This window comes from Lingula anatina, chromosome 1 (assembly GCF_051362555.1).
Source record: "Lingula anatina isolate TDL-2025a chromosome 1, LinAna3.0, whole genome shotgun sequence".
Lineage (NCBI taxonomy): Eukaryota > Metazoa > Brachiopoda > Lingulata > Lingulida > Lingulidae > Lingula > Lingula anatina.
The window spans coordinates 55,031,146-55,048,097 of NC_141767.1; the positions used below are offsets into that span (position 1 = coordinate 55,031,146).

At 32.9% G+C, this 16,952-nt stretch overlaps 2 protein-coding genes across 23 annotated transcripts in view; both read right to left on the reverse strand.

Moving 5' to 3' along the window:
* The window catches only part of LOC106178934 (diacylglycerol kinase zeta), an 85,960-nt gene extending 74,071 nt beyond the window's left edge, over positions 1-11,889 (reverse strand). For 10 of the 15 annotated variants that reach the window (XM_086998979.1, XM_086998970.1, XM_086998971.1 and 7 more), the window contains exons 1-2: positions 11,751-11,889; positions 2,862-2,949 (exon numbers count right to left, since the gene is read on the reverse strand). The gene's annotated coding sequence lies outside the window, so the exon portion shown is untranslated. Of the gene's footprint in view, positions 1-2,861; positions 2,950-4,099; positions 4,161-4,710; positions 4,812-5,317; positions 5,436-11,750 lie in introns of all 15 variants that reach the window. The other 5 variants (XM_086998980.1, XM_086998963.1, XM_086998981.1 and 2 more) reach the window with 3 other exon arrangements.
* A 1,770-nt stretch (positions 11,890-13,659) lies between these two features.
* Positions 13,660-16,952, reverse strand: part of LOC106178936 (phospholipase D1) — a 29,237-nt gene continuing 25,944 nt past the window's right edge. For all 8 annotated transcript variants that reach the window (XM_086998947.1, XM_013562338.2, XM_086998946.1 and 5 more), the window contains one exon: positions 13,660-16,894. In XM_086998947.1, coding sequence (XP_086855073.1) covers positions 16,670-16,894 — 225 coding nt within the window. In that variant the 3' untranslated portion in view covers positions 13,660-16,669. The remainder of the gene's footprint in view (positions 16,895-16,952) is intronic.

Here is a 16,952-nt window from a genome sequence, read left to right on the forward strand (position 1 = left end):
CCAATCAGACTGGTTTTCCAATGCCAATATCAGAAAATGCCAAAATGTAAACAAGAGATAACTGTACTGCAATGAGTTTATTTCCATTTTCAACATTTTTTTACATAAAACAAAATAATTAATTTACTGTCCCTTTGATATGATCAACTAAGAAAATTGTTGAGATGGGAAAAATATCAACAGAACAATTTTAAATTTCCAATTTACTCCATGCTGAGATTCTGAACACAGTGAACGATAAAATCTAACAAACTGCAATGATAAGACTTTATTTCCATTTTTGACACTTTATTACACAATACAAGATAACAGGTTTATCATCATTTTTATATAATCATGTAACAATATTGTTAAAGATGCAGAAAATGTCAGAAGAATATTTTATATATATCTAATTAGTTCAATAATGAGACTGTTAACATGCCTGATCAAGCATACTTTTGAACTCAACCTGTTTTTTTTTTTTTTTTGTTTTTTTTCTGTAAGTTTGATCACTCCTGTGAGTTTCCAGATAATATGCCTATCTGTTTTTCTTGAAATGTGTTCTCAGTGTTGCATATATGCTGAAAAAAGCAAAAAACAGCATAACTTTTGAAAAAATCACCTGATCATGCTGATATTCAAACTAGACCTGTATTTTTTGAATTTTCATCAGTTCTGCAAGTTTGAAGACAAAAGGTAAAGTGGTTTTCCACTTATTGTGTTTTCACTGAAAGTGCAGGGCGACGGCGATGGCAGTGACAGTAACAGCAACGACCGTGACGACAGATGCAGGTGACAGCTATACCTACAGACATCTGTGTCTGTACATAATAATAACTTTATAAATTTAATGTGAAACTTTTCATGGTCAAAATATCTAGCACTAGTGAAAATATGGTGACCTTACAATGTCTCTTATTGTTTCTTTTCTAGGACTGTAAAGAACAGATTTGACTTATCTAAGATGAATTATATTTTTCAGAATGATACTTAATTTGTCTCTCAAACTTATATCAAATGCTGACTCTGACCCTCTCTTGTTCTTTATCTTTAGGTATACTAATTTTGCTCTGTTGTTTAAGTCCTCTTAACACTGCACGGCCTCCTTTCTGCTCCCTGTAGTAAGGCCCCAATGAGAGTAAATAAAAAAAAAAAACTTAATGTGCTGACAATTGACAAATCATTAAGCATTCATTATGCAATGTTTGAGTCTCCTTTGTATGACCACAGTGATGCCAGTTTCATGGTCGCACAAAGGATGCAGGAAGGACACCTTCCAGTGTAAAGGTTTTAGCTGCTTTATAGCAAATCTATGAAGACATACAGTAAACCTAGTCTGCTCTCTCTTAATAATTATACAACGATAAGATTAATCAAGAACTATGAAAGGCCTCCTGTCAGTGTCCTGTATATCATGAATGCAATATCCATAGCCAACTTATGATCAAGAAAAAATTGACAGGTAAATGTACATCTGACTGAATAAATTAAGACCCCAAAAGAAGCTAGAAAACTGGCCTTGAAATAAAATCTGAAAAACTAACTTGACTTATACACCATCAAAATGGCAATGTATATGATACTCATATAAGTAGTTTTACTGCAATGAAGCAGTATGACAAATATAATGCCTTTCTTTAAAAACCCAGAAAACAAACATACAGTATGTTCAATCAAAAAAAATGGTCACATTAATCTCTTTTATCTTTAACTTATCACAGTTGTTTTTCCCAGTCTTTATCAGCATTCTTTTGCAACCACTGCCTGAATATATGTTACTAAATAAAAAAAGCACTCTGGGAGCGCTGACCTCTGACAAGTGTAAGAAGTCACAGCTTGCAAATAATGCCTGTGACATGTACCATTTAAGTAAGTCAAAACACAATTATTACTGCTTGTAAAGCTTTTACAAAGAGTGGTCCAATGACAAGCACAGACTCTTGAATAATTGACATAACTGTCACTTGGTGGTAAAACAGAACTTATTATATTTCTATGAGTTGTTTACAAAGTATTTCTGTGAAATATGGATATCATATGAACAGTTTTCATCCCTTTAAATCTCTTGCAAGTTTCAATACTTTTTTCTTTAATCACCAATTATCAAGGTATAGCATTTCTAATTCTATTGATAAACTTGTGATCTATAAAGCAATTTAAAGTTTCTTATTTTTTAAGCCATTCTTTTACAAATTAAGAGTGGTAAATTTCACTTGTAATGGTATAAATAAGATATTAAGAGCTCCAAAACAGGTTTATACATATTGTAATTTTCAAAATAATTTGGGATAAGGTATACTTTGGCAATAAAGGAGAAATTGTTCAAATTTCAGGAGAATTAATATTTGCTGCACTTGTAAGTTAAACACACAGAGCACACATTTAAAATCCCCAAATATGTCACTCATTTTCCAATCAAATTTCTCATTTTAATCAGTCACAAAAAAGTACTAGTACTTTCTGACATGAGCCAAGTGACTTCTCTAAACCTTTTAATCCATTTGTTTTGTATTATGAACAAAATATTGCCTTAGGAAAGTGCTTAATTAATTCATTTCAAAATTTGAATAAATACCTAGTAAAGCATCAGAGGTATTCTATGCAGATCATTATATAAGCATTTGTCAACATGAAGCCAACTGCTTACAAATCCATATGAAAAAGTTTTCACAAAAACATCTGGTAGAAAAACAGTAGTATGCTTCATAAAAAATAGTAATAAAAGTATGAATCATTTACACTTACAACCCCTTCTCAACTAGGTAAAGAGCAAATAGCCAAAAAACAGGAAAGAACCACTTAACACCTGGTGTGAATCTTAGACATTACAGATTGGCAGGTAAAACGCTGGTGTGCATGCTGGAGTTATTACAACATACCTTTCCAGACTTGTACAGAAGAACCTTTGCTCAGAATTCTGGCAGGGCACTACCTCATATCACCTAAGTCATCATATTTTCTAGTGACCTGAAATTATTATGCAAAAATATTAATGACAAGATATATTTAAAGGTATGCATCATAGTAGTTTATTAAAGACAATAAAATGTCCAACGATAAAGGTTATTTAGACAAAGTTGTTGAACAACCCCAGGACCTATTTGTATTCTCTTATTCTCACATACGTAATTCCAGGGCTTGGTCAAGGTGACAAAAACACCTCTAATTAGTCTTGATATTGTTCTTTATAGTTTACGGTTTAATTCATTGGTAAATGATAAATAATAATTCTATTAATTACTATAACTCTTATTAATTTGACAAATACAGTGATGACTAAATTGCTGGAAAGGAAAAGCAGTACTAATGCACATTGACAATAGAATATGAGACTAATTATAGATAAATGATTTTTTATCAAAGCACGCCGTGAATAAGTTGGGGTCCAATCCCATATTCAGCTTAAATACAGGCAATATATCATTCTATTTTTACAACTACATTATATATATCCCCCAATGTTAACAGTACCTGTTTTTATAATAACACTTTCTTTTAAACATCCTACTATAAACATATTTCACAAAAAAGCAAACTGCCAGTAAAAAAATCTTATGTTTTAAAAGTTCGCATAGACCACTTACCGTAACTTAAGTTAAAAAAACTTTATGATTAATTGTTTTCATAATTCTATGACTTGTTAAATGCTCAAATCGTGTCTCTACTGTGGTGACTTAAAAGTATTCCAAGGGAATATAAGTGACTTGCATTGTTTAGCATTTGACAGCTCTTCAAGAGATCAATGCATTCTCCGTGCAATTTCAGTTCCAACAGCACTTTCCTTTACCTTGTGTGCATGACAACGGCTCATTCAATATGCCACACAACAGTTTTACCTGCATATAAATGGGTGCTTTTCAATTTTCTCTCTCTCTTTTTCTCTTAGTAATTATACATAAAGTGCTCTCTGAAATCAAACTGCACTCCAGGAAATACTTATCAACACCACTGCAATCTTTAAAAAAATTGCCAGCTCATTATCCCATCAAATGCTGGCTATGTTTGACAGGTAGTAGGGCCAGGGAATGAGTCCAGTCTGTCTGGCTGTCAATCTGTGGGTGAGTTAGGCAGAATAAGAAAGTCTTTTCATTATAAACAGCCTTTCCATTTCGCATACCTATATATTCTTTCACACTCTTGTCATCAGCATCATCAGCAGCTTCACCACCACTGTTTAACTATGAGGAACAGACCAAATTATGTTTGTTGAGGCAGTAATTTTAAAAAATTTAAAATGGTAAGATTGTAAATAAACATGTTATTTTCAAAATTTTTAATAATTTTTTTCATAAGAAAACAGATTTTATATGTGTCCACACATACTGGACTGTACAACATTATGTTTCACTGGACTTACTCTAGCATAATTCAGGAAGTGGCTTAATTAATTGAATGAAAAGTACATTTTCAATTATCCAAATTGAAAAGACAATAAATTGGCAAAAGTATTACATTTTTTACATTTTCTTTCACCACACTAAGGCTTCGTTCACATGAAAAATCTATTTTCTATTCGCGGTATCTTGTGATCACGGTCTGTGCCCTGAATACCCCGCAGCGTAATTACTGGCAGCGCGAGCCAGTTACTTCCAAAGCGGTAATTAATTCTCGGCTGCGCTCGGAGTGATCACAAGTTACCGCGAATAGAAAATAGATTTTTAGAAAATAGATTTTTCATGTGAACGGAGTCTAAAACTTCTTGGGCAATGGCTAAATTTTAGTTGTTACCATGTGGCAGCTTCACATCCAAGTCAAGCAAGATCTGCACCATGTGTACACACAGCAGGCTTACACGTGTAATCTCATTTCCAAGCAAGCAAGAAACATAGCTGCACATTTAAAAGAATATTGTCAATATTTGCCTATGTTTGAAACAGCTAATAATCCAATTTACATTGACTCTGATAATCAATTAAGACGTTTAGAGGTTCAGATAAAAATGAATAGCATTGCAATGGGATTATTTCCTTACAGAGGTTTAATCCATAAATTATATTTATATACAAACCTTACAATGTAAACAATTCTGTAAAATTATCAATTGTTATATATTATTAGTATGGAAAGGGAAAATATGTATCAATAATAAGAATGCTAATGCATGCTTAGATTAACATAAAGCTAAAATAGGTTTTATGCAGTCTTTTGTGTTACAAAACCCTAATTCCACACAGTTTCTATGCCACAGGATAAATGGAAATCTATGACAGCAATGCAAAATCTGTTACCATAGGTGATGTGTTATTTTTGATATTATAATTTTTACCTTTAAATTTATTCTCTAAAATCATGGGTTCAAATACAGTGTAAATTCAGGCAAAAATCAATGACTTACCACCTACACAAGGCTGTTAAGTCAATAAACTGATTGACTTGGCAACAACCTTGGTTGAACTCTATGGAGCAGTAAGGTCAATCTCCTTTGATCTCACATGGAACATTGACCAACTTGACTGAAAAATTGATTGACTAGCACTTAAAGATCTGTTGTCCATCACAGATATGTGTGTGGCATAGTCTAGAAAAATGTCTATTTAGGGGAAATGTATAAATGCATTCTCAAGGCATACATGTATCCACCTTCTCTCACAGACAGACGGACAGACGGACAGACGTACTGAAAAACAGACAGATAGATTAAATGCAGAGCTTAGGTCTTCACTTTGCCAAGAAAATCAATTTTCAGGGAGATATTGATGAACCTTTCATCTGTTCCCCACAGTGATTACTAAAACTGTGAACAACAGGAAATGGTTTAAGTACTCCCCCAAACACAACATTAGGGAATGTAAAAAAATCAATGAAAATGTCAAAACTTGCTACAGAAAGATGGAAGACTTCTTACATTAAATTGCTATAAATAAACTTAAAATGAATCTTTTATGGTATGCAGTATTACAATTATTATACTGCCTAGAATATGACTCTTTGAAAATCATGTCATAGACAGTTTTGTAATGTGTTAACATTTATTTGTTCCCAGGGACAGGACTTTAAAACAGCACACTGCGATTTCTTCACAAAATATCAAAATGTCTTTGCTATGCTAAACATTAAGCTTACTACATGCCTCCCCGCCCCCCGCCCCCCCCCCCCCCCCCCCCCCCCCCCCCGCTTCCATCCTTCTATTGCCCACTTCTTTTCTTTTTTTTTTTTCGCCAGGAAGTATAGAGATAAAATTAAACCATTAAGTCTCCTGTGAATGCAGTAAAAAAATCATGCTATGGAAAATCAAGGACTGAACTGCTCTCTCCCTGCAACCAATTATATTCAGGAAGTAAGAGCCATCTAAGACGAAGTAATTAAAAATAGGGATATGGCAAGATAGCATGAGCTGTCAATTTTTATTAGAAAACCTTAGATTTTTCTTCATCATCAAATAACTTTCAAGATAGCTACCTGTGAAATATATTATTAGTGAGCAAAACTTTACTGATAAGGCACAGTTGTAATGTCTACCATTATCAAATATACCATTATCTAAGGTAATATAGGTTAAGTAAATAATTCTGAAGGCAAAAAGGATCATTTTGGCCCCTTCCTGCCCACCCAAATAATAAAACAAATCACAAATGCACACAAGTTCATAAAGATTCATATTCTTCTTAATGAAGTACATTCTGTGGTATTATGGATATAAATGGAAAAAAATCCTAAGACTTTTCCTGAGATTTCAAGCAATAACCAACCTACATTCTATCATTTATGCAATTAATTTCACTTCAAAGGACTACTGGTTTTTTCATGTGAGACATCCACCTCCAGTATTCAAGCCTTTCCAGTATTAAAGTAATGACTATTTTCTTTGAAAATCATTAGCAATCTTATGGAGATCATTAGGAAAGGTTATTTGAAAAGAAGATTTTGGTTCCTCTGAAAAATAAAGAAAATGTGACATCGAATATTATTTATTTTCTTACCTTTCAGACTACTTTGAAATGTGATTTCTAGGCAATTTTTATAAAACGAAGATTCTGAAAACATCAGAAGAAAGCTGTTACAGACTAAATTGCTCATCATATAGTACATAAATAAGGTTCTTTGGCATTCTTAGCAAAACTGAAGCAAAGTAAAAGTACCTTAATTACCTAGATATAGGCCTCGAAGTATTAGCATAATGAGCCTAAATATCTTGAATCACAAGTTTTGGTTCTGAAACATCATAACATAAGAAATTACTTTAAAATGTTATTTTAAATAAAAATACTGGGCACACATTTAAAAAGGTCGTATCCTGCAAAGCTTCTTATCTTTGCCATTTCAGACATTAAGTACGATAAAACCACTCAAATACAAGTTTATATGAAGTGTGTCTGATGTTAATATTTTCTTCTGAGCCTTAGAATCTTGCTAGGTCCAAGCCTTGGCATCTTGTAACTCTAGCTACGCAAGATATAAAATTGTCTATATTACACACAAGACCAAGTCATGATACAAAATTTTGTGGTCATTTTCTTGCTATGACGTGAAAAGGGGGGCTTTCCCAATTAAATATTTCCACGGTCTGCTACAAATTCTAATCACCAATCATCACACTTGTGACCTACATACCCCACAAAGCCCATGCCATGCCTTACATATTTTTTTCTTGATCTTGGAAGAAGTCAAGAGTAAAACATAACATGTTATTGCTTCATTTAACTAAACATCAAAGCTTACAGATACACAGACACAAAAAAGAAAAGAAAAATATTGTAACAATATTTTAAAAAAAAAAAAAATCAATAACTTTTGAAAAATAATTTAACCATGCTGATTTTTATTTAAAATAAAAAAACAACAAATACAGTGTGGCATTTATGGGGCAAACACTGCCAAAATACATGCAAAAAATGCACAAAAATTAAGGACATTCACAATAATAATCTGATCATGCTTACTTTTAAAATGAACTTGCCTTATTAACGTACAAACCCACTCAGCAAATTTGAAATAAAAGAAAACCATGGTTTGGCAATTATTGGGACTGATCAGCAGCAGCAACAACAACAATGACATGGCCAGACACAGTGATCAAAACATATATAGTAAATATATACAGACATATACAGTGTCAATCATGTTGACAGGGAAGATTTATCTAAAACACTAATAAACCTAAAGACATGTCATGTTATTTAAAGAACAGTTTTAGTTTAAGGCAGTCAGTTCCATTCAGGGTTCAAGAGTTGAACGTACCATAAATTATACCGTTTGCTTAGTTATAACTTTCAACTTTAAAGGGATAATAACTTTCCTGGAGTAAACAACAATTTTCCCATACTCACCAATGGTTAATGAATCCATTTTTACATTCAAAGTTAGTCCCTGTTTTTTTTCAAAAAAGTTTTGGTTTCTCTTAAGAGATTTGAACAGAGTATAGCCATCAATGGAGGTCACGTGGTCTAAAGACAAGCTCTGATATCAGAATAATAGCTATAACTGCCGTTTTTGTGGTAAAACAGAATATATTATATTTCCATGAGTTATTCACAATGTTTTTATTGTAAAATATAGATCTCATACGAAGAGTTATTATCCCTTTAATCAGTGTATGAAATTCAAGGAAATTACTAGCCAGACCGCCGGGCAGGTAACTCTGAAAAGTTACCAGCCCGGCCATGTAGTTACCTGCCCTAGTTATGATAACCCCTAGAGTTAAGAGAGGTATGCTGAGGGGGTCTAGAATGCATTCTTGGGAGAGTAATTTGGAAATGAAAGGGCAATATCATGCCTTATGCATGGAAATTTAGAAATTGGTTGGAATTTCTACTGAATGATACCTTGTCAGTGTTGGATTTAGAGGGGGGTCAGGTTGCCTTGATTGCTGTTGATTATAAGCACTCCATGTGCCTATAAGTCTATTTAATCAATATCATAACTTTTTATACTTTCACATTTTTATTACTCTCAACCTACAAATTGCTACTCGCGGTATCTCCTCTACACAAAACAATGACGTAACGTTATCTGCTGTGCACTGAAGCTGGTTAAGAACAATGTGCCTCGTTTCAAATTGTCTCTCAACTTCATATCACACAGACGGAACTTCGAAAACAAGGCCACTGAGAGGGAGACTGTTGGTTACATTTCGATACGAGCGTTCGATTGCAAGCTATGGTTAGTTCTTTGCTTCTATGAAAGTGGGTGAAAACATTGAGTTTATTTGATATTTTGCTGAAATCGCTTGTGAACATAGACAAAATAAAAGGTGGAAATAGGCTGTAAAAATAGCCAGCCCGTTGGGCGGGTAATTTGCAAATCTTACCCGCCCGGCCTGAAAGTTACCAGCCTCGGGCTGGCGGGCAGGCGGCCATTTCATACACTGCTTTAATCATAGTTTTTTTTATGTACAGAGTTTGGTGACTTAATTGTAGGCCCATGAGCAGGCCTACCCAACTACCAGACTTGGCACCGAATGATCCTGAATTCACTGGTAGATCAGACCACACTACCCGTTTTCAAGGTGTGTGTCAGATCGCATTGCACAGTATCATACCCTGAACAAATTTTGAGTGGTGATGCAATGCTTTTCAACCCCGCTGAGAATCGTCACTATCACATTGCATACTAGGCAAGAGGGGTGTCGCGTCTGATACTGTGAAATGCGTACTGATACACACCTTGAAAACGGGTAGTGTGGTCTGATTTACCGGTGAATTCAGGATCATTCGGTACCGAGTCTGGTAGTTGGGTAGGCCTGATGAGGCTGGGTGATTTGGGTGATTTGCATATCTATATCGCATGCCACATTAATAAATAAATAAATACTACTATACAGTGTCTGTATATAAAAGCCATGTTCATAAGCCGACCTAGCCAAATAAATCCACTGGGATTTGCCTCCAAGACATAAGTACAGGCTTTTTGAATGAAAAAAAAAGCAATATTCAAAACATCAATATTTATATGAACTATCCCTATGAGCTTTTTAAAAGCATAGCATCCTAAAATAAACATGCATAGACAGAGAGTAAATAGTTTCGAGCCTGCTGTATGGGACTAAGGATATTAACTTCTGATTGCAGTAACACCTCTCTAGTGATTTTTTTCATATTTCAGCCAGAGGCCAAGTCATGATTCAAGTATAATGGGTATGCTTCAGCTCATAATGTTCATAGCCTGTGATTAAAACCATATTATTTTGTTCTCAGATGATGAAAACAGGTGAGCACGCACTTCCGTGCTAATCAGAAAACCCAACTTTGACAATGTGGATTTTGCCTACTGGAATCAAAAGATGAAAAACAAGAAAATGTCTTTATTATGTTTCTTTTGAAATCAGTGATGGTTGCCTTAAGTCATGTTTTTTCTGTTCCTTAAATAACAAGATACATATGGCAAAAACAGATGCTTCATAGCAACCTTATTTCTTTTCAACTTTGGTGAAGCCCGCTGAAACATATTTTTGCGGCAAAGCAAAATTTGAAACAGCACAAAATATTTGCTTCATGAATGAATCACAAGTCAATAAAACATAACTTTCAAGTTTGCATAATTGCGAAGATATACATGTACACCGCAAGATGTACTATGTAAATAACATGCACCAGCTGGGTTTGCTTGCTCTAAATTTGAGCTTTCACATCAGCTGTTACCATATCCCTCACGTGCAGCACACTTACTAGTACTAATTTAGAGCAATCAGCTCTATTCAAATGAAATCTTATTGGTAATTGTGTCAGTATTCATTGACAAATATTTACATGATAATGTCATTACTTATACAAATTGTAAAAGTAAAGGACAAGCAACTAATCAAGCATGATTAACTCTCCTAGTGCTTTGATAAAATAATTCATTTATGATTATAATCAAAATAAATTTCAGAGACAGATGCTTTGTAATTAAACCCTTTTTTAACTTCTATCCGGTATTAAGATCACATGTGTGATGGCTGTTGTGACTTCCTGAATTCAGCTCAGATGAAAAGATTTATCAAATTTTAAGCAGCCCTGACTCACTATTTACATCCATGGTCCTCACACACGAGTGGGCAACAGGATATGCACTGTGACATTACAGATTGGCTAACATGCATTTAGAACCTTCAATGAAAGCAAATGCCTATATAGTAAAGATGTGTACTATTTAAACTTTAAAATCCTGTAAATTACTATTTTTCATTCCTGTGCAAAGCAAATCTTATTCTAAAAACCACACTGCATAAATTTGCATTGGATAAACAGAATCACTACATTTTGATTTTATTTTGAAAAATAAAAAAACTGAGTATAAAAGCCAAAAAATAACTTTCATCACTTACTTACAAGCATTTTACTATTTACAACACCACTGTCAAAAACCAAAATACTGTACAATATCCTTGTGAACATCTATAGCCAAATTAAACAGCATTAGTCAGCCTACAAACGATGATTATTATCATGATCATTTATTGAGAAGCTCTGCCATACTGCGTCTTACTAAAGCATCATCAATCTTGTACCAGACATAATAACGGTTACATGGTTATGAATCGGTATTACGTTACTAACAGTGGGGACGTTATGTATATACTGCCGGTACAATGTATGAAGGTTTTAGTATTCCAAAACAGTTAATAAGCTTGACAGAAAATTACCAGTGCCTTTAGAGCAATGCATCTGTGATAAAAGATGAACTTTGTTATTTGCATTCCACAAAGTGATACTTTTAGAGAAATGGGAGAGGGACAAGGTAAAGTTTGTCAACTTTGTGGCCCACCTGTAAACAAACTTCGATTCCGTAAGGCTGTGAATATACTGTGGATATCTACGTTAACTTTCTAGATACAAAGAATAACTCACCAGTCAGTTAATGTTTTCAGCTACTTCTTAAAAGTAAATACCGTTCTTTAATGCAGCTTTGCACCCGAATAGGACTCAGCGTTGATAGAAATCTTAACTTCCGTTTACCGCGCCATGTTGTGACCTCAGCCTCCCACGCTTTAAATGTCACGTGGTAAGAGTCACGCCCACTTCTTTATAATCTATCACAACATGGTTGTGATAATTTTTATTGCCGTTTTATTATGATTATTAGTAACTTTGTCATGTTTCATTCTTTTCAGATATAAATATCTGTTGCTTCATTTCTCGACTTTCATGCACAATGCATATTTCACAGGGCCATTTCTTTAGTGGCGATCGAAGTGCATAAAATCGCACTATTAATATATCTAAGTATTATTTAATATAGTTTTAAAATTTTGATGGCCTAATTAATTAACCTTACTGCATTTAATTTTCATAACTGTAAGGTCATCTTTTGATAATATTTATATTGCTCATTAACACAGTAATATTTATATTTTGATTATGCATTTAATAAAAACACTATGTTAGTTTCAAATTCGACTATATGTATTTTTTCACATATTTATCATTTGATATCAACTTAAACTTGAAATGACCATTTTAATTCATTAATTTATTCATTATAACCTGTTTATTTTCAATTATCCGCCATTCTCTTTGCACTCCCAGCCCACATCTTGGATAGATTTAAAAATGTTCATTAGGACGATTTGTGATTGAAAGTGAAGTTTTAAAATAACTCTTCTAAATCTTCACCTTTATCAATTTATTTATTTAAGATAAAAGTGGCTTTAAGGTCAAGGATGTAAAATTCTATACAAAGTTCTTAAATTGATTTGGCAAAGAATGTGAAAATTTACAAAATGCATTTGGGTTGAAACAGCTCCCATAGCTAAATAGTCAGACTCTGCTTTCAACCTGGAAATCAGAAGAAAAGAACTGCATTAAATTGTACATAATATGAGAGTATAGGTGACACACACACAAATAAATACTGAATATTACACACTGCAGCATTAAATTAACCCTTTCCTGGTCAGAAGACACAAAAAGGCCTGATTGGTGTGTGAGTGTGTGTGTGTGTGTGTGTGTGTGTGTGTGTGGGAAGGGGGGGGGTGCTGTCCTGGTCAAATCACCCATGTAAATTGAGTTATTTTTAAATAGCTCTGTTTTCAATATTTTTTAATCAATCATCTTGAAATTTGGTATTTTAATGCAAGATTGTGTTTTTTTTTTCTTTGTATTTCAAGTTATAATAATATTTTTTATTGAAAGATCATTATTTCCTCCAATTTTTATGCAATAATAAGTATATAAGTGAATAGGTAATAATTTTGACAAAAAATGCAAAGTTGAGAAATACACTAGTGGTATAACAACTAAATATTGATTTTTTAAGAACATAAGTACTCGAGCATTTATATGTTTTCTATCAATGAAAATTTCAAGCGGTTAAGATAAAAAAATAAATGTTAGGACATTTTAAGTAAAGTGCACCATTTAGTGCACCAGTAAAATGTCATTCAGAATCTGTAGAATTAATGGATTCTCCAAGTAATGACTTGAAAATTAAGTGACCAAGAAAGGGTTAATTAGGCCTAATGAACAATAATTGCCCTTTGTGACTTGGAACCAAAAACTCGTGACTTGCCAAATTCAGTATCTATATAATCGAGCCACAAAATCACTCTTCAAGTCATTAATCATTAATTGTCTCTGATTTGTGGCTTTAAGTTATAAATGACAGTTTCCTTGGTAAGGCCTGATAAATAAACATGGATTCGCAAAATGCCAAAAAAGCCTTTAAAACAGAAATCATGAAATCACTATAGTAAACTATACCATAAGTGAAAATATAAGCAATGGAAATGTCTCTAAACACCTTAAAACAACACGAAAATTAAACTTACAAACTTCATTTATTCATAGTAAATGCCAAACAAAAGCATAATAACATTGTGTTGTGTTTATAGGATTTTACTAGAAGCAATCAATTGAGTTATGTGCATCCTTCAAAAAGTCTTGCACAATAGTCAAAAGTGACACTGACAGAAATTATTTAGGTGGATATATATGTTAACATGGCCAAAATTGTTCAAAATATCTTTTCCCCCAATTTCTTTTATATTTAATACTTATCGTATAATAGGAAAATAAAATAAAACACTTTTAGAGCAAAAATCCCCTTTTTTGTCATTTTATTCACCACCCCATGTGCTTTTAGCTCAGCCCCCTTTAAATGTCAAATTAACTGCTTTGTAAATAGATGTAAGATAGTGATTGGTTTGTGGGGTAACTCTGTAACCAAGTCAGATATTTTCACAAAAATTGGTATGGTTGATAAAAGAGGTGTGATCTAAAATTCTTTGCATTTGCTTTTGAAAATTTTTGTTTATGAGAAATGAGCCCCTAATTACAATGTTCCATCAAACCACTGAGCTACTATGAAGCTCATTGATCAAAAACATTATTTCACCTTTCTACTGATAAAATCAAAATTAAAGGGATAACAGCTCTTCGTATGAGATCTATATTTCACAATAAATGCATTGTAAACAACTCCTAGAAATATAATATTCTATTTTACCACAAAAAAAAGGAGTTATAGCAATTATTCTGCAATTTGTGCTTGTCATCGGACCACGTGACCTCCATAGATGGCTATACTCTGTAATAATCTCTTAAGAGATTATTACATAGAACCAAACTTTTTAGAAAAAAAAAAAAACAGGGACTAACTTTGAATTTAGAAATGGATTCATTAACCATTGGTAAGTATGGAAAAATTGTCGTTCACCCCAGGAAAATCCATTTTTTTGGCCAAAATGAATAGTTGTTATCATTTTAAGCTTTTCAAAAGAAATCCCTGGCAACAAATTGTACTACTTTTGGTTGTGATGAAAAAAAGGCATTAAAATGTTGCAGGTGAGGGAGAGCTGTTCAAATTCCAAAACAATTTTCACCACAAAAACACTAGTACTGCTGTTATGTCATCAGTTGGAATTAGCAAATTCACCCCAATGTATTTTTGATGTGACAGCTTTATCTCATAACAGGACAAAGTTTATTTCTGCATTATAAAGTGAATAAGAAAATATTTCCTAACATATATAAGTGCTAATTTATCTAAAATGACAAATTCATAATGGGCAAACACATGGTCTAGTTCTAGTGCATAGTTGGTCAAACAAATAATATAATGATTAAAACAATATTTTATATGAATTAATTAGATCAACTTAAATATACAGCTGTGTTGACAAGTATTAGTCTGCCTTGAGCCTAAGTGACAATCTATAAGGTGTAGACTTACGTTCTTAATTAACTTCTGTGGCCTGAAACTTTATACCAGTTGATCAAATTAATTTCTAAGTGATTGTATTATCCAAGACATGGTCGAATGTCTCTAAGTATAGCTAAATTCTTGCTCCATTTGAATTTGCACAGAGGGCAATTTATCTACAGAAACTCCTATATATATATATATATATATATATATATATATATATATATATATATATATATATATATAGGGCAATATTGATTTCAGTTATGGTCTAAGTATGCATCTGAAGCCATCTTTGGTCTGGTCAAAGAATTACACCTATACACCTTTTAATCTGTTGTGTGCACAACACACATGATAATACTGTTGTGATCACTGATGTTCTCTGATATGGAAAGACTAAATCAAAATACATGTATTTGATATATGTAGAGTCACATACTACTCAGTACTTCTCAAAAGAATATGCATAATGTAAATCGCAACCTTGTAAAATTGTCAACTGGTATAAAAAACTCAGCTAACAAACATATTATATTCATAACCATTAAACTTTTTAAAAATTACACAAATTTGTCTAAAAACTCACACTATATGTTAAAATTGGGATTAGTTAATCACAGCCTCCATCTTTGACCAATGTTTACATTGTAATGAGGATTTTTTTAATGAACTGTATGAAATAACAGTACAAACAGTACAGTACAAACTATGCACTTGATTATTATATTCATTATTTCAGTATCTGCATTAAAAGAAATAGTTTTCACTTAACTGTTGAACATATCAAGATGTATGTTAATTTATATCATATGTTAAAATTATTTCTTAAAATGAACTCTTCTTGAAAAAAATTATGATGCACCTCTTCTGATATAAAGGGTAATGAACAAAGAACAATGAACCTGCAAAAAGTAAGGTGCAATTAAAATATTTCTATAACCAGTTCACTCTAAAAATATTGAATCCAATGTCTATATTCATAGCATTAATTTACAAATAAATATAACATTAAAAACAATATCTTGAAAGTAAGATCAATTGTGCACACCCACTGCCACTTACAAACTAAGGCAACAATGCAAGTAAGCACTCTCTTAGTCATACAGTATGACTGTTTTGATATCACATGAGGAGATGAGGCCAACAAACTGCAAACACAAATGTCAGTCTCAAAAACCAATACTTCTGTCTTTTAAATTTCCATTAATCGAAGTCAGGGCTGCTATATTTCATAAATGCTTTCTGAGATTTTCCTAGAAATCTGGAGGAAAACAACTGTCTGGCACAGTTGCTTTTATTTAATGTCAGGTTTACAATATTGGAAAATGTTGCAATAGAAAGCCCTTAAAAATCACATTTGAAAGTTTCCAGTAGCCAATTTTCAAATCTTTTTTAATTTGCTTCAAGTTCATACCACATAAAACAACAGCTGTTCAGAACCATTTCATGCAGCCTTATTCATAAAAATACATTAAAGTCAACTTAAATATGTAATAAAAAGAACTAAACATTTAGGTATACTCTTGAAGAATGATCATGACATGATCAGAAACCTTAAAGCCAGCCCTGAGAATAAAGGGAGATTCAAATGCCTTTGAAGAATGAACAGTCATATTTGAATCTATGTCCAAAGTGCCTTGGGTACCATTCCTTCCTTGGTTACAATAGAGGGTTCTAGATTTTCCTCTTTGAGAAATTGCAGAGGGAAGAAGACAATATTGCCTTTAATCTGCTTCAATTCTAGTTTTGCTTTCCTTGGATTAGACTCTGCAAGAGGAGTTTGTTTCTGCAGCTCCTTCAGCTGTGACATGTTGTGGATGTCATTGTTGGGAATGCAATTAAAGACCTGCAATGTATAGATAAAATCATAAAGGACCACTTCTCTTATATGTCTCCCCAGCTCT